Source organism: Myotis myotis, unplaced genomic scaffold (genome assembly GCF_014108235.1).
Source record: "Myotis myotis isolate mMyoMyo1 unplaced genomic scaffold, mMyoMyo1.p scaffold_m19_p_1, whole genome shotgun sequence".
Classification (NCBI taxonomy): domain Eukaryota; kingdom Metazoa; phylum Chordata; class Mammalia; order Chiroptera; family Vespertilionidae; genus Myotis; species Myotis myotis.
In genome coordinates, this window is record NW_023416313.1 from 203,971,700 (window position 1) to 203,992,548 (window position 20,849).

General features: G+C 39.3%; 1 protein-coding gene across 12 annotated transcripts in view; it reads right to left on the reverse strand.

The window, feature by feature from the left end:
• Nucleotides 1-242: 242 nt before the first annotated feature.
• The window catches only part of MLH3 (mutL homolog 3), a 29,607-nt gene continuing 9,000 nt past the window's right edge, over nucleotides 243-20,849 (reverse strand). For 3 of the 12 annotated variants that reach the window (XM_036313251.1, XM_036313243.1, XM_036313233.1), the window contains 9 exons: nucleotides 20,682-20,786; nucleotides 19,554-19,626; nucleotides 12,993-13,064; nucleotides 11,197-11,308; nucleotides 10,033-10,192; nucleotides 4,532-4,555; nucleotides 4,351-4,429; nucleotides 2,095-2,246; nucleotides 243-640 (listed from right to left, as the gene is read on the reverse strand). In XM_036313251.1, coding sequence (XP_036169144.1) covers nucleotides 521-640; nucleotides 2,095-2,246; nucleotides 4,351-4,429; nucleotides 4,532-4,555; nucleotides 10,033-10,192; nucleotides 11,197-11,308; nucleotides 12,993-13,064; nucleotides 19,554-19,626; nucleotides 20,682-20,786 — 897 coding nt within the window. In that variant the 3' untranslated portion in view covers nucleotides 243-520. Of the gene's footprint in view, nucleotides 641-2,094; nucleotides 2,247-4,350; nucleotides 4,430-4,531; nucleotides 4,556-10,032; nucleotides 10,193-11,196; nucleotides 11,309-12,992; nucleotides 13,065-19,553; nucleotides 19,627-20,681; nucleotides 20,787-20,849 lie in introns of those variants that run through there. The other 9 variants (XM_036313268.1, XR_004968233.1, XM_036313278.1 and 6 more) reach the window with 9 other exon arrangements.

Genomic DNA, 20,849 nt, shown 5'->3' on the forward strand with positions numbered 1-20,849 from the left:
TGCAGAGAGTAGTTTTGTTGAGGGTAGAGAAACTCTAAGTCTGAGATTTAGAATGTAAAGCAGCAGCAGAGGGAAGTGAAGGGAGAGGAAAGCTAGAGGACAGGCCTGGGCAGTCTAGGAGGGGGGACTTGATTCCTGGGAGTTCAGCATTAGGTAAATGAACATCAATGCAAATTATGAGGCTGGAAAAAATTGCAAACCAAACAAAAACCCACATCCCAAGAAAACCATAAACCAACCAATCAGACAATCATTAAATTTTATCCCTTAAATAAGTTACAAAAAGTATATATTATAGGGCAGACTTCTGTGTCCATGGATGCAAATGAAGTGTCTTTAGGCTTGAATTCCATCTGACTACTCAACTAGAGGAATCATCTGCTCAAGGAAGACTGACATGAGTGCACTGGGTGCACTGGGCTGCTTCCGTCAAGACTGCTGGTACCTGCTGATATGCTCTCTGTTCAGAGGCATATCGTTAGCATCCCTTTTGGTTCCTTATAGATCAATAATTCTGTTCTCATAGTGGCTCACAAGAAGGCATGGATACCTGCAGGCTTTGCCTTGTATCACATTCTTCTTTTCTAAAGAGACGCCAGGCCTGGGCCATTTTGCGCAGTTTTGCAAGATTGGGTTTAATCTATGGGAAGAAAGAAAGTAATTCCAATTACCAGTAGGAAAAGTCAAGTAGCATATAAGTATTTCCTAATTATCGCTATTCAAATGTGTTTAGATTTCTAATTTCTGGGTTCAGAAGAGAGTGTAGATTTCCTAAGATAAGTGGGACTGAAAACTTTTAAGTCTAGATCCCCATCTCTTCAGGAATAAGGACAAAACTTTTTTTCATTTTTTTCACTGTCATGTAGAGCAAAAAGGGTTTTTGTGTTTTTTTTGTAATGTTTTTATTGATTTCCGAGAGAAAGGGAGAGGGAGAGAGAGATAGAAACATCAATGATGAGAGAGAATCATCAATTGGCTGTCTCCTGCACACCCCCTCCTGGTGATCAAGCCCACACCTGGGCATGTGCCTTCACCAGGAATCAAATTGTGACCTCAACTCATAGGTTGACACTCAACCACTGAGCCACACCGGCCAGGCAAAAAAAAAGTTTTTAATAGAGTAAAATGTACTGGATTATTGAGAAAACATCAATACCTAAAAATCCATACAAGAAAAGACTTTATAGCCCTTAGCAGGAAAGGTAAGCAAAAGAAAAGATTTAGGCCCCAGCCAAGTGGCGCAGTTGGTTGGAGCGTCATCCCCCATATGCCAAAAGGTTTCAGATCCAATTCCCAGTCAAGCACATATCTAGGTTGTGAGTTTGACCCCTGGTGCCTACAGGAGGTAACTGATTGATGTCTCTCTCTCATCGATGTCTCTCTCCCTCTCCATTCCTCTCTCTCTAAAATCAATAAAAACATATCCTCGGGTGAGGATTAAAAAAAACATACAAATAATATTTTGAAAAGCAGCAACATGGATATTCCTATCATACTCTCGTGTTCTGTTTCATTTAAGATTGTAACAAGGACAGGAAAAGTTCTTTAATTTAATCACTGTGCCTTTATTGTATTATCGACATCATTGTTCCTGGGCTGCTGAATAATCAGGGCCAAAGCTTGATGTGGAAATCTAAGCTTGCTTCCCGTGGCCTGATGATGCCCAAATCATAACTCTAGAGGACCCTGAAGGTAGCTACCATTTCCAACAAGTGCCACCAAGCAACTGGCTGTTTAGGTTCCATTTGCCAGCAGTGAATTTGCTGTTTCCACCAACTTTCTGTAACCCCTGAACTTCTGCATCTTATCAAATCTAGAGCCAGTAGGCAACAGATGTCCAGAATACACCAGTTTGTACATGTGTTAAACTTAAAAATACACAGGCATTATGTGTATAATCTGACAGTTCCACCTAAGCTCCATTTTGAATTTGAGCTAGAAGCTGAAATGGTGAGACTTTACATAAACTTCCAATGTGTAATTTTCAAAAATCTCCTGTTTTGGGAAGGATTAAGATATTACATTTGGATAATAGCATCTGAAAAAGGAAAAGCAGATAAACTTTGCTTCCTCTTCTGTTAGTCATCACTGTACCTGTTTTTCCTGCTCCAAGTGGTCTATGTCAGCCAACGGCAGCATAGAAGGTCTCCCATGAGCACACTGGAATGGCAGCTGGCACCAGGACAGGGCTTCAATAAGGCGATAGCTCTCCTCTAAGCTCAGGCCATCATTAAACTTAATGGCCCCTAAACGAAAGACAGAAACAAGAAGGTTATGGTGTATACGGTGGGAAACCAATGCTGACCGTGGGTCAGAGCCAAGTATCTGGGAAAAGTACAATGTTTCTGAGGCCCTCTCATGTGACTTTAATACTGCTTGAAACTCAGGCCTCAGGACTGACCTCTCTCAGCTTTTCCTTATGGAGCCTTTGTCTTTCTAACCCTTGTTGGAGGCATTCCTTAACTTGTTAGGCTTTTCTTTCAGAGTTTTTCTCAAAGAGGTAAGAGCAATATTTTTGCCTACTTCTTATATGTTTATGAATCAAGGTCATCTTTTGTCCATAGCCAATCTAGCACCAAGATCTCTGTTTTCTACAATGTCCATTTCATTTGCTTCTTTTTTTATTTCCATAATAATCTTAATCTAAATGCATATTGTTAGAACTGCCTTTATGCATACATTAACTTAATCAATAAATATTTTTAAGTATATACTTTGTATTAGGGGCTATGCCACGCAGTGAGTGAGAAAAGGATCTTCACCCTTACGAAGTTTATGATCTAATGGGTCTAAGGTGAGACAAACATTAAATAAGTAATTACACAATAACTTAAATGATAAATTAAATTATATTTGTAAAATACATATTTATATATAAATAAATAAAATACATTTTAATTTATAGACTTAAATTATAAATTATAAGTTTTGTAAAATGTAGGGTATGAAAGAATATGTAATAGAAAAACCCAGTTTAGGTCGTCAGGGAAGGCTTCCCTGGCAAAATGACAAGAAGGAATTGGAAAGGCATTTCAGATGGAGGAAAGGGCAAATGCAGAGGTGCAGAAACATAAGAACTAGGCCAAGGAAGAGACTAGACTGTAAAGGGCAAGGTGGAGAGTGAGATGAAATGAGGCAGGGGCCAGATCATGAAGCCCACAGCAAGACATGGTGAGGAATAAAATTTTTATCTTAACAGCAATGAATAGTCTTGACACCTTTTAGTTAGAAGAATGACATGCTCAAGGGGACGTTTCAAAAAGATTCCTCTGGGTGCTGAGGGAAAAGCAGCTTGAAGCAGAGACAGAACAGATGTGGGGAGACTAAGTAAGAGGACTCAAGTGGCACCCAGTCCTCTGGAAACAGATCATGTCAGACAGATTTAAGATACATTCTGAAGGTAGAGATGGTGGAATTTGGTGATGGTGTACATTTGAGGAGTAAAGACAGGATAAACGGAGTTTAGGATATTTACAGGAGACAAATTAATGAGTGACTAGTTACTTAGCTAGAAAAGACATGAAGTGAAGAGAAGATTGATGGAGAGAGATCAGAGGAGGGTGTCAGTTAACTGGAGACCCCTTTGTGGTCAAATGACAGTTGCAGGGGATTCTGTAGCTGTCAGGACCCCTACGGTAAGTTCCTCCGACACCCATATATATAAAGGTTAATATGCAAAGTTTCCCCTCGGAGTTCAACTGGGAGACCGGAAGTTCAGTCGCTTGCTATGACGTGTGCTGACCACCAGGGGGTGGCGTGGAAGAAGGAAGCCCCAGCCAGCAGCCAGAAGGCCCTGATCGCCAGCCAGGCCTAGGGATCCTACCCATGCATGAAATTTTGTGCACCAGGCCTCTACTTTTATCATATTATCCTACTCAAGAACCCTTGATGATTCTAATGCCTTCTGTATAAAATCCAAAGGTTTTGTTGTGACCTTTTAGGCTTCTTTCTTACCAATCTAATTTGTTGATACTCTTTGCTGTGCCTCATATAACTAATTTGTGCCTCTGGTCTGCACAGGCTATTTCTTCCCCCTGCAGTAAACTTTCCCTTCTATCGTGAATCCATGTCCCTCAGCTCATTCAAAACTTGACTCAAAATATATCTCCTCTAGGAGTTACTCTTCCACGCATATAAGTCAGGCTGCATTATGGTAAAATCTGTGTGTTGGTATTTTTACTTTGTAAACATAGTTTTCTAGTGTTCATTTTGAGTGTGTTCAGTTTCTTGCCCTGAATTGTGCCCACCCAGAGGCGAGTAGTAAATGTGCCTTCCACTTCTTTCATACGTGCTGTACCCCCGCCAGTGTTCAGCATGCAGAGATGCTTGTCGCTGTTTGTTAGGTCTTACCATGGCAGGCTTGAGATGCCAACACCTTCTGGACCGTCAGTGGCAATGTCCCTTGGATGCCTCCTGTGGTCTGGAGTAGCTAATGCATAAACACATGCTTTATTAATGGGAAAGGAAATGGGACAGTAGCGCCTTTTGTGTGGTGCCCTTGTGTGAAACCCCAAAGAAGAGAAAAGTTTACCTCCACTTGTTCTCGAATAAATTCCTACAAAGAAAAAAGGAAAACCGGCATTAATTTACTGTTACATTATACTTGCCCTTTGATAGTTCACAAAATATCCCAATTTTCTTCTTTAAAATATGCCTCCTGAAGGAGAGTTCCAGCAATACAGCACTTAGATGCAAATAATTTATTCTTTGTAAGGCACTTTAAATATGCAATACCAAGACAACTGACTAGAACTCTTATTGGATAGAGAATATATTAGCTACTGAAAGTTCCTCCAGAGACAGCTCATCGACTCATGAGGTTATGTAACTGGTGAGTGTAGCCTTGATGATTCAACTGATTCTAAATAGCAGGGAGGCATCTCACTAAGTGGCTGTCTGTTTGTATTCATAATCTCAAGCAGAACAAGTGTAATATTACACAGAAACTGAATAAATATACAAGGACCATCCACCAACTGTGCACTCAGTATAACACTTGCTTAGATATCACAGACATAAGCAGTCACGTTAGTTCCCATGGGCTTTTTTTTTATACAATTCCCCTCAGGTCAAAAATCGTATTTTCTGAGGAATCTTGTTGAGAAGTTTCTCCTCATTAGTATATCTCTGTCCCAAGGGCAGCCTTTTTAACAGTTATATTCCTGAAGATGTTAACATTTACAAAAGGACTTCAAAGAAATTTAAAGCAGACACTAGTTCATACTAGCACTTTGTTTAACTTCTGGAAGTAACTGTTTTGAGATACGGCACATATAATATTTCATTATAAGAAAACACAGGATTTCTTTACTCCTAGAAATGGCAATGTATAAATTAGCTTCCTAAGATTACAATATGGTAGATTTTCTTTTTAGAGCAGACTCAAAAAATTCTCTCCCCATCCCATGTACACTCTAGTCCAAAATGCTTATACATGAGCAAAGTTATAAACAGCTAGGTTGTAAATACTATGCATTTTTTTAAAAAGCCACCTATTTTTCCAAACAAATCTAAACAGAAAGATGTCTCCTAATACCTGACCCCACTAACAAGGCTTAGTGTGGATACAGATAAAACCTAACTTCTTTGCTATTCTCTCTTGTGCCTGTATATCTGGGACTTGTAAAACAACAGTTTGTAAGCCTGGTGAGGGGGAGATAGATCTTACTGTCTGTTTATTTCATAATTCAATCATTCAATTGATGCTAGATAATTTATATGTTAAAACGGCTCATTCATCAGAGGATAGAACTTTATAGAAAGATGTATTACTGATCGTTCAACTGCTAGGGTCCAAGTAGTTACCTTTTCTTTAAGACACCAAAACTATTCCAGCTTCTTCCAGCATCAACAGAATCTCTCCTGATCAGCCTGACTTAACATAATCAAGATTTTCTGAAACCATAAGCTTTGTTTCAATCCGAAATAAACTCCTTACCAACAGTCTTTGAAGTCACTTTATGAAAAGTTTTTATTGTAATTTTCTGGTTAAATACTTAGAGATTGAATAACAAAAGATTCTAACAGATCCTATCTTTTGAATTTAAGACAATTTGGAGGAGGAGCCTTGGAAAAATAAGCTATGTTGGGAGAAAAGAGCGATGCTGAAAACAAAGCAAAGGTTGTCTGATCAAAGGGCAGTTTTGGAAAGGGTAAAATCAACGTAATCCAAAGCTCTCTCCTGTATGCAGCCAAAGTTCTTGAAAGAGTAGTATAGTTCGTTCCACTCCCCCTCCCTCACTCCCTCCCTGACCCAGAGCAATCTGTCTTCTGTCCCACCCGACTCCCAGGGAATGATTCTACAAGGTAACCAATGTCCTCACGACTGCCAAATCCAACTTGCTATTGTTAACCATTTCCTTCTCGCTTAAAGCTTTCCTTCGCTTGGGCGCTATTACTTTTCCCCAATTTTCCTCCTCCCTCGCTGACCAAATATATTCGTGATCCTTTACAGTTTCTTCCTTTAGGCAGTAGCTTTCCAGACCTTCGCTAAAACATTTGCTGAATGTTCCGCACTTTGCTCTTTTCTCTTTTTATTCTTCATACTTCCCCTGGACAATCTCACTTCCTTTAGACCAGTGTTCTTAACCTTCTTAATGCCGCGACCCTTTAATACAGTTCCTCATGTTGTGGTGACCCCCAACCATAACATTATTTTCGTTGCTACTTCCTAACTGTCATTTTGCTACTATTATGAATCGTCATGTAAATATCTGATATGCAGGATGTATTTTCATTGTTACAAATGGAACATACTTAAAGCATAGTGATTAATCACAAAAACAATATGTAATTATATGTGTGTTTTCTGATGGTCTTAGGCGACCCCTGTGAAAGGGTCATTCGACCCCCAAAGGGGTGGCAACCCACAGGTTGAGAACCGCTGCTTTAGACCCTTTACCAACTTCTGATATTATCAAAATACATATATACTGTTAACTTCCAAATAGAGATGGGTAGCCCAGACTTCTTTCCCAAGTGCTAGGTCTGAGAGTCTGCCTATCTACTGGAAATCCCCATCTGAAGACATTCAATGTATCTACTAGTAAACCTAGACTTAGATTCTAACTCCCCAGACAGATGTACTAGTACTCCTCCTCCTCTATTTCCTTTTTCTGGCAATGGCACCACCCTGCTTCCAGTCATCTGAGTTAAAACCCTCAGAATCATTACTTATCTGTTCTTTTATATTCTATTGCTTACTAGGTCCTCTGGATTCTACCTTCCAAATTGTGTTCCTCCTCTGCATTATCACTGCTACTGACTTAGTCCAATCTTCATCCTCTCCTATTTGAACCAGTGCAATAACCTCTTAGCTGCTCTGCCTACCTCAAATCTTTCCCATATCAGCCTATCTCACAATTTATCCACTAAGTATATCTTCTAATTTTTATTTTTATATATTAATAAAGTAATTCAGATTTCTAGAAAAATGGCACACTAAGTTGATGTGGATTTTCCTGCGCTCCAAACAGAAAGTGCTAGAGATGAAGGCGTAAGGACCATAATGAATAAAATGGGATACCATGAAAAAAAGAACTGATAGATGTAAGAACCAAAATTTTGGAAATAAAAAATAGAGTGATTGAAATTTTAAAAAACTCAGTGGACAAGTTAAACATCTAATTAAATAGTAGGTGAAAAGAGAATTTAGTTCACTGGAAGATGAGGAAATTTCCCAGACTACATCACAGAGAGATAAAGCAATGGGAAGTATGAAAGAAAAGTTAAAAGACATGGAAAAGAGAAAGATAAGGTCAAGTAGACATCTTACAGGATTTCTCAGAGACAAGAAATGAGGGAGAAGCAATGTTTGAAATTATAATAAGTGTACATTTTCCATAGTGAAGAAGTATGATGAATCTCAAGAAGGAAATGAAAATAAATTCATTTTCCAAAGATAAATCATAGGGAAACTGCAGAATACCAAAGACAAAATCTTAAACCAGAGAGAAAATCAATTTATCTACAAAATAATGATTAGATTGACAATGGTCTTTAGTAGCAAAAATAGAATGTCAGAAGTAATGGAATATTGTATTTATTTGAGTTTGGAGGTAAGACTGATTTTTGTTTTTAATTAAATATTTTATTTCTTTAATATTTAATGTTGAGATTAGTGGCCTCTGATGTAAATTATGCTCCTAAAGGAATAAATCCTTCCCTCAATAATCTAGGCATTAATCTCCTTGTCATCACACAAAAAAAGTAATGGAATATTTTCAAAATGCTGATAACTGACAATATGGAATTCTGTTTTTAGCTAGACAATTATACAAGTGTGAAGGCAAAATAAAGTTGTTTTCAAAGACAGATTATCATTAATGGACTCATAAACAAAAGAATTTTTAAGAGATTTATTTTAGTAAAAAAAAAATTGAACACAAAGTAGGATGCAAGAAGCAACAGTGAACAAAGACTCTGTTAAACATTTTGGTTAATCTAAATAAATATTGACTTTAAAATTAATGACTACCAGGGAGATTAAAAATAAGGTGAAATTAAAATAGGCAACAACGAAATGGAAAATGGGAGTGGAGTGATGGTTGATTTTTGTGCGGTTTAAGAATAAAACGGAGAAACAAATTTCTTCTAAACTTTGTTAAATATGCAAATCTAACTTCTAAACCAATGGGGTGGGGGGTGGAGAAATGAAGAAAATGCTAATAGAAAACAGAAAAGGAGGGGGGAAAAGGCAATAAAGACAAAATAAATTATGTTTTTTTAAAAGTAAAAAAGAAACATAAGTAAAGTAAGAAGTAACGGTCCTCTTCAGCTCCCACAATGCTACATCCCAGGAGCAGCTTTCCAGGCCTTTACCATAACATATACATGTAGTCATATTAAAATGCTGTGCTGAAATGTATCTCACTCTTCTTCATGGCTGCCCATAGGATGAAATGCAAACTGAGCAGAATATGCTATGCCTTTATGATTTAGTCTTAACAACCTATCTAGTTTCATCTAGTCCCACCACTACTCCATATATATCTTAATTGAACTATTTATATTGGTAGTTCCCTATACACAGGATTTGCATCAAATTTCTAATATCTGTTCCTCTGTTTAGAATGCCCTTCTCCTCTCTTCTGTATTTGGCAGGCTCCTGGTGTTTTACAAGACATTTCCTTTTTATTTTATTTTTACTTATATATTTTTTATTTATTGACTCTAGAGCAGGGGTCCTCAAACTACGGCCCGCAGGCCACATGCAAATACAAATATTGTATTTGATCGCATTTTGTTTTTTTACTAAAAATAAGATATGTGCAGTGTGCATAAGAATTTGTTCATAGTTTTTTTTAAAACTATAGTCCGTCCCTCCAACGGTCTGAGGGACAGTGAACTGGCCCTCTGTTTAAAAAGTTTGAGGACCCCTGCTCTAGAGAGAAGGTGGCGGGGGGGGGGGGGGAGAGAAAAAGAGACTACAGAGAAACATCAGCTTGTCCCATTGATTTATGCATTTATTGGTTGATTCTTGTATGTACCCTGACAGGGGATCAAATCTGAAACCTTGGCGTATGACACTCTAACCAACTGAACTACCCGAGCAGGGCCCATAGCACTTGTAAAGATATTTTTTAAAATTGATTTTTAAAGAGATAGAAAGAGAGCGGGAGAGAAACACTGATATGAAAGAGAAATATTGATCAGCTGCCTCCCCCCTCCCCCTTCCCCCTCCCCCTCCCCCCTCCCCCCTCCCCTACATTGGGAATCGAGCTGCAACCTGGGAATGTGCCCTCACTAGGAATAGAACCAGCAACCTTTTGGTGCACAGGATGACACTCAACTAATTGAGCCACATCAGCCAGGGCCATAGCACTTTTGAACATACTTCAGCCCAAATGTCATTGTTATAATTACTTAAATGTCCTTCTTCCTCACCTTGAGCTAATTCATCTTTTGCTCTCTAGTACCTGGCACACAGCAGGTATTTCATAAATGCTTACTGAATAAAACATGAATAGAGTTTCTAAACAAAATAGGAGGTTACTATCACTCAGCAATTTAACATCGGCAACTATGCCTTACCTCCACAATACTCTTGGTCACCGTAGATCTTCCTCTTCGAAGTTCATTGGCTTCTCTTTCTACAAAACAGAGTGGTACTTTTCCTACAAGGACCAGAGAATCACTAGTATCTGGAAATATAATTCCAAGGCCCAGATCTTCCAGATTTTTGTGGTAACACCTAAAGAGACAATCTCAAATGTAAAATCATCACTTCATTCATGTTTCACTATTGGTTCCAAATACCTGATATTTTCTCAAAAGCTGCCACAAGCTTTATAAGTTATACTGTTTTCTCATATTTATGAGTATTTGTTTAGAATTTTATTTTATTTTTGAATTACAGTATCTTTCTTTTTTCACCCTCTTTTCCATTGAGAGAATCAACTTAGTACTAAGTCTTGTTCCTAAGTTTTTATTCTTCACTGAGCAATTGCTAGCTTCTCACGCTGGCACTTGAAGGAGCCTGGCACAAATAAAAGGGCTGAGAGTATTTGGAATCAGCATTAAAGCAGGGAGGTAATGAACAGCCCCAGAAACTAAGAAGTCCTGACTAACGGGATGTAAATAAATGGATCTGCCTCTAATATAAAGTACGCCCCAGGGGGAAAGATTTTATGGCAATGGCATATTCCCAAAGCTGAAATATAAATTCAGAGACAATTCTCTTTTTCATTTCCAACAATCTGTACCACCCCAGAAGTGGGAAAACTTCCTATCTTGTGATTCACTATATGATTTTCCCCTTCCTTGCGGCCCAGTGTTTTACTTTCTTCCCAGTATGATTATGATAATGAAAACTAAGACTCTAGAATGCACCAAAGCAAAGCTGAATGGAAGCAATTACTGCAGTAACTTTGCTTTCAGAAACAGCACAGCATAAACACTGACTGTTCCAAGAAATGGTAAGATTATTCTAGGCCAACTGCTGGGAAAATTTATCAGGGAAACTCTATCCTATACTCAACAGCTGTGATACAGTGGAAAGAACAGCATCTGGAGTCAGAAAACCTGCATCTGAGTGCCTACTCCACCACTTAATCGTTGTTATGACCTTGAATAAGTCATGTAACCTCTCTTAGTCTCAGGTGACTCATGTGAAAAAATGAACAATAGCTATGCGTACACCTCACAGAATTGTGAATATTTATACTATCAACATCCCATCCTCACGGTGGTACTAACCATAAGAGTCTCCTTTGTTCCTCTGTCACTGTTATCTCTAGTGGAGGACTTACAGTGGAAGACAGTAATTTTTTCCGACCAGAGCCTTGTGGCTGTTGTTTCTCATAGGAATCTATTGGGAGAACGATGAATGGGTTAAGAGTAGGAAGTGAAGTCTTCTAGATTCAGATAAAAATGAAACATGGTAAGGCAAGCCCATGTAATTACTACAGTGCATAGCACTGTGTTCAATGTAGTTTTAGGCTTTGAATTTCCATTATTAAAGTAAAACTAGTAAATACCCAGCTGCTATTTCATCTTAGCAGTATTTTCAAAAATAAGAACTGTAAGACTTAAATCTTACATTCAAATGAACAATGCAATGTTCCTGGAGATAGTCAATCCCCAGAGGTGAATAATGTGGATTACTGAGGAAATAAAATGGGTTTACTATACAGTCCCATGGCTTAAGAAGGTGTCCCCATTTCTTCAGAAGGGTTTCCCAGTCTCTGAAGAGACAGTCAATAGTACTATTCTCAAATGGTCCAGGGCCTATAGCAAATAAGTTTTTCCAACAATTGGGTCTTCATTTTATAAGAAAAACTGAACAGGGAGTAAAATATCTCCCTAGGTCCTCACTTAACTCTTTGACATTAGGTTTTTTATTACTTGACCACAGGAGTAAAGATTTTCCTGATATTTTACCTGTTGGGGAACACACTGCTTCATGATGAGAAAAAATGGGGAGCAAAGATTTAAAAGCACATATTGCCTTTGGAAGGATAAATAACAAATGAATGATACTGGATGCCTCTGGGGACAGAAACTAGGTGGGATGAGGGACAAGGGTAGAAAGACTTTATTAGATTCCCTTTTGTGCCTTTCAGACTTGAACCTATTTGCTTATACTACCTATTCAAACACGAAATTTAAAATGAGAACGATTGGGCCTTCTGAGGTACTGGTGGTCTCTGCCTGATGACCTGTAAAGAAGGTAAATCAAGGTGATATGGGCATGTGGAGGGGCATATATTTGTGCTGGATGACATGCAGAAGTAGCGTAATCCTTAGACACCCAATCGTTAAGGTTGATGATAAATATATAGCAAATGTATCTTTAAAAAAAAAGTTTTTAAAATATTTTTACTGATTTCAGAGAGGAAGGGAGAGGGAAAGATAGAAACATCAGTGACGAGAGAGAATCATTGATTGGCTGCCTCCTGCACGCCCCACACTAGGGATAGAGCCCATAACCCAGGCTTATGCCCCGACTGGGAATCAAACTGTGACCTCCTAGTTCATAGGTTGACACTCAATCACTGAGCCACGCTGGATGGGCAGCAAATGTATCTTTGACAATGTAAGATCTAATGACTGAATTAGTAAAGTGAACTATTACATTCTTTCAGTAATAAAAGAAGGCAAACCAGAAGACTTCAGCTTAATTTTGTGGGGTTTTGTTGTTATTGTTGTTTGTTAATCCTCTTCTGAGGATATTTTTCCATTGATTTTTTTTTTTTTTTTTTTTTTTGAGAGAGAGAGAGAGAGAGAGAGAGAGAGAGAGATCAATTGATTGGTTGCCTCCTGCACGTGGATGGAGCCTGCAAAGGAGGTACATGCCCTTGGAATCGAACCCTTGAGCCTTCAGTTCACAGGCTGATGGTAGGGCTCAGTTCACAGGCTGATGCTAGGGCTCAGCTTAATTTTTTAAACATACAATTCATTTTCCTCACAGCAGTCAGAGTTAGAAAAACTCTTTCAGTCATACTAATTCTGCTGGAGTCTCAAATCTGTTCTAACCCCAAAAAGATCCTTACCAATAATAAGCTGCTCCAAACGGACACGCTCATGGGCAGCATGCTGATCCACCAAGACTAGCAAATTTCCACCTAGAAGATTATCAAGGATTACTGAAGCTTCAAATTATCAGATCAACATTAAAATAATCATGTTGTATTGAGGGAGAAAAAAATTAATTCACACTAACAGGTGAGCATACGAGAAACATACTGAGTAGTAACAAATGTATCTTAGTTCCTAAAAATAAATGAAATTATGGGGAATAACAACAAATTTATCTATTTTTTAAAATATATATTTTTAAAATTTATTTTCGAGAAGAAAGGAGAGAGTGAGAGAGAATCATTGATCGGCAGCTTCCTGCTCGCCCCACACTGGGGATCAAGCCTGCAACCCAGGCATGTGCCCTGATCAGGAATCAAACTGTGACCTTCTGGTTCACAGATCAATGCTCAACCATTGAGCTATGTGAGCCAGGCTAACCATACATTTTAAGCTTTAAATAACTGATTTTGCTTTATTAACTCAAATTTGATAAAATGAAGGATCAGTAAACAGTACATTATTATAATCGGCTGACCTTAATTTGCAAGCTACCCTGGAACCCATGAAGAATGTAATTCTACTACACTTTAGATCAGAGGTCAGAAATTTTTTTTCTGTGAAGGACTAGAGAATAAATATTTTAGGTTTTTGGGACATAGGGTTTCTGTCACAACTACTCAATTCTTCATTTTGAAACCAAAGCAGCCACAGACAATATGTGAATATTATAGCTGTGTTCCCATAAAACTTTATGTGTAATTTTTAAAAAATATATTTTTATTGATTTTACAGAAAGGAAGGGAGAGGAATAGAGAGTTAGAAACATTTGATGAGAGAGAAACATCGATCAGCTGCCTCCTGCATGTCCCCTACTGGGGATCGAGCCTACAACCAAGTTACATGTCCTTGACTGGAATTGTACCCGGGACCCTTTAGTCTGTGGGCCAGCACTCTATCCACTCAGCCAAACCAGTTAGGGCTGTATAATTTTGATGTATCAAGAAATATTCTTGTCTTTTTTCCAAATATTTAATCATCTAAAAACCATTCTTATATACCTGGCTATACAAAAACAGGTGATGCTGGATCTGGTCCACCAGCCATGGTTTGCCCTGATTTAGAATCAGGCTTCTCAAATTTTGATAAGCATACGAGTCACCTAGGGATCTTATTAAAATGCAGATTCTGATTCAGTAAGTTCGGGGTGGGGCACAAGCTTCTGCAATTCTAATAAACTCCCAGGTGATGATGCTACTTATAGACTTTGAGTAGCAAGGCTTTAGACACTCAAGTGCAAGAGAGGAGACAGAATGCCTGACCCCAACGCCATAACTAATCTTTTTCTCATTGACAAGACCACTGATTTTCACTTATATTACTACATCTTTTTTAGCTTATAATTTTTTTTAATCCTTACCCAAGGATATTTTCCATTGATTTTTAGAGAGAGGGAAAGACAGAGAGAAATATCGATGGGAGAGAAACACATCAGTTGGTTGCCTCCTGCACACACCCCAACCAGGACCCGGGCCAGGGAGAAGCCTGCAACCAAGGTACAAGCCCTTGACGGGAATCAAACCCAGGACCCTTCAGTCCACAGGCCAACGCTCTATCCACTGAGCCAAACCGGCTAGGGCTTAGCTTATAATTTTAAAACTTTTGGCCAAAGGGTTGAGGTTTAGTGCTATGTATTACACTGAAATAAAAGTTCTCTTGAATTTGATCAAAACAGATAATGCCTGTTTCTCCTGATTTAGTTCCCAGATTGAACTAAAGATTTAAAACTTGTTTCTATGATACTATCAAATTCATGGCATGAGAGCTTAAGACTTAAAGAAAAAAGGAAAAAATTTTTCTGACAGCATGTTCAAACACAGGAACAGACCCCAAAAAGTTGAACTGTAAACTCCTTTGAGGATAGGAGGAGTTGCAGCTGGTTGTGATGAATACTGAACATCCTGTATTGGGCAAGACAATGAAATAAATAAATGGTGAGGGAGTGCCCTCGAATTTTAAAACTAGAGCCAACGTGAATTACCAAGAGCCAGTGACCCTAAAAAATCAATCCTGTACCTGACTCCGGAGGAATGGTTTATAGTCTACAATAGTGTTCACAACCTTTTTCATTCCTTGAATGAAGCAGAATATATTAAGGTAATTTGCTAATGCTGGAAGCTGTACTTTTAATATTCCAACACAATACAAGTTTCATATGGGCAAGGATTTCTGTCTGTCATAGTTCCAGCATGTGTAACAGCAGTCAGGTACATAATAAGCACTCAATAATTGTTTACAGAATAAATGAATGAATCTTTATTCTTCAGGGTATCATAACTGAAAAACTATTTTACTGTAGGTGGAAACATTCCATTAAAAATGCTGATATATGATAATTTCACTACAATTTAAAACAATAACATTTATTCATTACAAAAATATGGGCAGATATTAAAATATGAGTTATAGGAATAGGTTGCTTTTGGTATTCATGAGCAACAATAAACACATTTTTAAAATATATATATTTTTATTGATTTCAGAGAGCAAGGGAGATAGAGAGAGACAGAAATATCAATGATGAGAAAGAATCATTGATTGGCTGCCTCCTGCACGCCCGCTACTGGGGATAGAGCCCACAACCCAGCCATGTGCCCTTAACTGGAATTGAACCTGGGACCCTTCAGTCCACAAGCCGACGCTCTATCCACTAAGCCAAACCAGCCAGGGCAAAACACATTTTTATTTAGGAAAATATATTATCTAGCCCAGCCAGTGTAGCTCAGTGATTGAACATTGACCTATGAACCAGGAGGTCACGATTCAATTTCCCGGGTTGTGGGCTTGATCCACAGTAGGGGGCATGCAGGAGGTAGCTGATCAATGATTTTTTTTCTCTCATCATTGATGTTTCTATCTCTCTCTCCCTCTCCCTTCCTTTCTGAAATCAATAAAAATATTGAAAACGAAAAGAGAAGAAAAAAGCCGCCTGGCATGGCTCAGTGGTTGGGTGTTGACCTGTCAACCAGGAAGTAACGATTCGATTCCTGGTCAGGGCACATGCCTGGGTTGCGGGCTTGTTCCCCAGTGTGGGGTGTGCAAGAGGCAGCTAGTCAATGATTCTCTCTCATCACTGATGTTTCTATCACTCGTCTCCCCTTCCTCTCTGAAATCAATAAAAATATATTTAAGGAAAAAGCCTTTTCTCATCCTCACCCTCTTTCAGTCCCTCTTCCATGTCACAGATTTTTAAAAATGTATATATTTTTATTGATTTCAGAGAGGAAGGGAGAAGGAGAGAGAATTAGAAACATCAATGATGAGAGAAAATCATTGATCAGCTGTCTCCTGCACGCCCCCTACTGGGCATCGAGTCTGCAACCTGGGCACGTGTCCTTGACTGGAATCAAACCTGGGACCCTTCAGTCCGCAGGCTGACACTCTATCCATCGAGCAAAACCAGCTAGGGCCATGTCACAGATTTTTGAGTCTCTCCTTGCAGTCTCCATCAGCATCCTCCCCTATCTCTGAAACAGTTTTCACTTGAGTCCCTGACTTCTGCTGTCATAAAATTGAACGGATAATTTTGGTCTTCATCTTACTTAACCTCTTGGCAACATTTATATGAAGTCCTGGCTTTGCAACAAAACCTTTGTGTATTTTCTTCCTGTTTCACTAGCTATTCCTTCACAACCTCTTTTGCCGGTGCACTTTTTTTCTGACTAGCTATTAAATGTTGGAATTCTTCTAAATTCAGAATCTCTTCTCATTAACCTTCACTCTTTTTCTAGGTAATAAAAGTTACATTTGTGACTTCAATAACCAACTTTATGCTGACAACTCAGACGTATCTCCATGTCAGAATGCTTGTCTAGTCCCAAACCTGTAATATCCAACCACATGCCTGACACATCTTCTTGAACATTTCAAACAGATTTCAGATTGAACTCATGATGCTCACTCTGCCTGCTTCTCATCCAACCTCATGATGTCCTGCAACACCATCCATTCAGTTATGAGTCAGAAAACTATGAGTCCGCTTTTGATATACCGTCCCCATATCCAATCCATCACCAAGACCTGTTGACTTTATCTCCTAAATATCTTTCCAATGCATTTACTTCTCTCTAGTCCACCCTGGTCACAGCTATACTGCAATATCCTCCTAACAGTCTCTCTGCAGTTACTGGGATGCATCCCCACACCCAATCCTTTCTCTACACGGCAACCAGAGCAATATTTTCAAAATGCAAATATGACATAACCCATGCCACCGCAAAAATAACATCAGAAAACCAATGGGGGGAAATACAAAACAGAAAGCTTTCAATAGTTTCCAGTTGGTGTTGGGACAAACTTAAAATTGGCATTTGAGATCAGGCCTCAGCTTCTTGCTCTCACTCCAATTGCACTTTCCCTGGTTCCCCTCACTAAAGGAGAGACCATCACAAAATGCATGTTGTTATTGATTTCAGAGAGGAAGGGACAGGGAGAGAGAATTAGAAACATCAATGTTATTCCCTCTGCCAAGAATACTTCTCCCCTTCTTCTTTCCCTAGTTAACTCATACTCATACTTCCTATCTCACTTTACCAAGAAAACCTTCCCTGAGCCCCTTGACTAAATCACATCTTCCAATTCAGGTTCTTACATCATCTTGTTTCTCTCTTCCATACACTGGCTAGAGTTACTTAACACTAGAGGCCCGAGGCACAGGATTGTGCACTGGTGGGGGGCACAGCCTGCGGGGATTGGCCCGCCGTGGAAGCACCACTCATCCCAGTCAGCCGGCTGTGGACCTGCCCTCTGAGCAGCTGCTCCCTGGTCCGGCATCTTCCGTGGAGGCGGAGCACTGGCCTCTCCAGGGGGCCCGGTTGGGCCAGGCCCAGGGACAATAGCACTGAGAGGCAGTAGAGTAGGCATCAGTCCCACAGTGGCCACGAATCGCCTCCCAGCCTCCAGGGTCAGCTCTGTGAGCCCGGCAGTAGTGGGGGTGCTGCGCGGTCTGTGCGGCAGGGAGCAAGGAGGAGGATCCTATGATGGCAGCCCGGGTTTCTACCCATTGGCCTGGGGTTTGCAGCAGAAGCAGACACTCATCCCAGTCAGCCAAGCAGCACTCCCACTGTGGTAGCGCACTGACCACCAGGGGGCAGCTCCTGTGTTGAGTGTCTGCCCCCTGGTGGTCAGTGCGCATCATAGCGACTGGTCAACTGGTCATTCTGGTCATTCCGCCATCTGGTCGCTGGGCTTTTATTATATAGGATTTCTGTAATTATCTGTTTCTCCTGCATGTATTTCCACCCCCGGCCCCCCACCATTGTATTCCTAGGGCCTAATACAATTCTGGGCATACAAAAGGCACTCAATATTTATTGAATGAGTTACTAGGACTTACAAACTATTATTGTTTTATTAAAGCAGTCACCAGGAGATTGTATTTAACTTATTATAAACCTAGTATAGTTCATTATGTAAACTTTCTTTTTTAAAAAAATATGTTTATATTGATTTTTAGAGAGATAGGAAGGGAGAGAGAGAGAGAGAGAAATATTGATGAGAGAGAAACATTAATCCACTGCCTCCTATTAGGGATCGAGCCCACAACCCAGGCATGTGCTCTGACTAGCAATCAAACTGGCGACCTCTTAGTGCATGGGTCAACGCTCAACCACTGAGCCACACAGATTGGGCTAAATTTTCTATTATTATAATGGGAATATATTAAAACATTATTTAGCCTAGCCGGGTTGGCTCAGTGGATAGAGCACTGACCTGTAGACCAAAGGGTCCCGGGTTCAATTCTGGTCAAGGGCACATACTTTGGTTGCAGGCTCCTCCCTGGCCCAGTCCCTGGTCAGGACGTGTGCAGGAGGCAACCAATCGATGTGTTTCTCTCACATTGATATTTCTGTCTTTCTCTCTCTCTTCCACTCTCTCTAAAAATCAATGCAAAAATATCCTCGGGTGAGGATTAAAAAAACAAAAATCATTATTTAAAAGTTAAACAATACAAAATATTTTAAAAAGTAAAACATGAAATTCCCCCTTTTCCCACTCCCATTCTCACTCCCAAAGTAACTACTGTTTAATAGCTTAACATGTAGTTTACATATGTATGTCTTATATATGTATGTGTGTGTTTATAAAACTAAATGGGTTTTAAAACTATCATTCCAGGATAAAAAAAAATGTCATTCCACAATATTAATTTAGATTTGTTTTCCCTAATCTTTCCAAGTCACTGCAATGGTATTGTCTGTGTGTGTGTCTGTGTGTGTGCGTGTGTGTCTGTGTGTGTGTCTGTCTGTGCGTGTGCGTGTGTCTGTGTGTGCGTCTGTGTGTGTGCGTGCGTGTGTCTGCGTGCCTGTGTGTGTGTGAGTCTGTGTGTGTGTCTGTGTGTGCGTGCGTGTCTGTGTGTGTGTGTACGTGAGTCTGTGTTTGTGTGTGTGTTGTGTGTGTGAGTCTGTGTATTAACCATAAGAGGAGTCTGCTAGAAGAGCAGCTGGTTAATAGTCAAGGCTAAACTCCATTCTTACCTGCCTCACCCATCTCATCAGTCTTAGTGCTCATTAAACAGGCAATAAACTTGTTATCCACTTGCTGGAGAACCTGCCATACATTGAAATAAATGGTACAATGATAAATAAAAATAGAGGCTTATTTGTATAGAAAGAGATAAAACTGTACTTAATTTAGAGTTGTTTGCATTATAACTTTCATATCTAAGACTGAGCTTGGTGCTGATGAACCTGAGGGAGTGACCAGGAAGGATAAAAGAAGTGATCAGAAGACATAAAGGGAACACAGACTGAGGCATCTAAGAGGGATATGCTACAAAAATCTTTAGCATGAGACCTGAAATGTTCCCAACAGAATGACTCTTCTTAATGGGTAATATAACCAGAGAGTTATTAATATGACCAGAGACTACTAACAAATAGAGCTGAAATAAATTTTAAAAATGTATACAAAAGCAAGGAAAAGCATTTTGGAAGAGCTAGGTCATTAGAGCAGTAAGTGAAAAAGCCACCTGTGGCTTTAGGCCTTGGTGCTCCTTTCTGTCCAGGTACTGACAATGCCTAATCTATACCCGTCCCCAGGGCCTATTTCTGGATCAAGTGTTTGCTTTGATACCAGGTCAAACATGCCAGGTTAGGAGTTTACCTGGATTTTCCCACCTCCTAATTTGTTTCCTGAAAACAAGGAGATAGAGCATGGTGTAGAGGAAGGGTAATCTAGCAGATGAGACAAGAGGCCCCTCTTGTTAATGGAACTCCTCAACTACCATGTCATGTGCAGCCTCACACTACTGAGGGTTGTTTAAAAAGGGACATTGTTGCACATTTAAGGATAATGTCTCTGCAGTACTTAGTTGCTTTATAAATTATTGTCAAAATATAAAGTCTATATAAACCTGAAACTGTGAACCTGAATTCATTATTCATCCCTCCAAACTTGCTCACACTACTAAGGACATCTTTTTCTTTGGAATTAATTTTAGTCCTTTTCTTTTTCTTCTCCTGATAAAGTTCCAGTAAGATTTAAAAAAAACACATGTGCTTTGACCCGGGTGGTCTACATCATTAAATATATCCAATTTCACAAGAGTTAGTCTAACTTAGGGCTTATATACAAATGATGAGATTTCAAAGTCAACCTTTTACCTGCATGGAATGAATCATGTCTTTGGTGAAACGGTAAGGAAACAAGATGTTGTGAATTTTAACTGCTAGGCTTTCAGCCTGACCACTGCTTACATCAACAGCAACCTAGAAAGACACAGCACAATATCATTTAAATTTAAATTTTGTCATGTCTGTAGAACTGTTTGA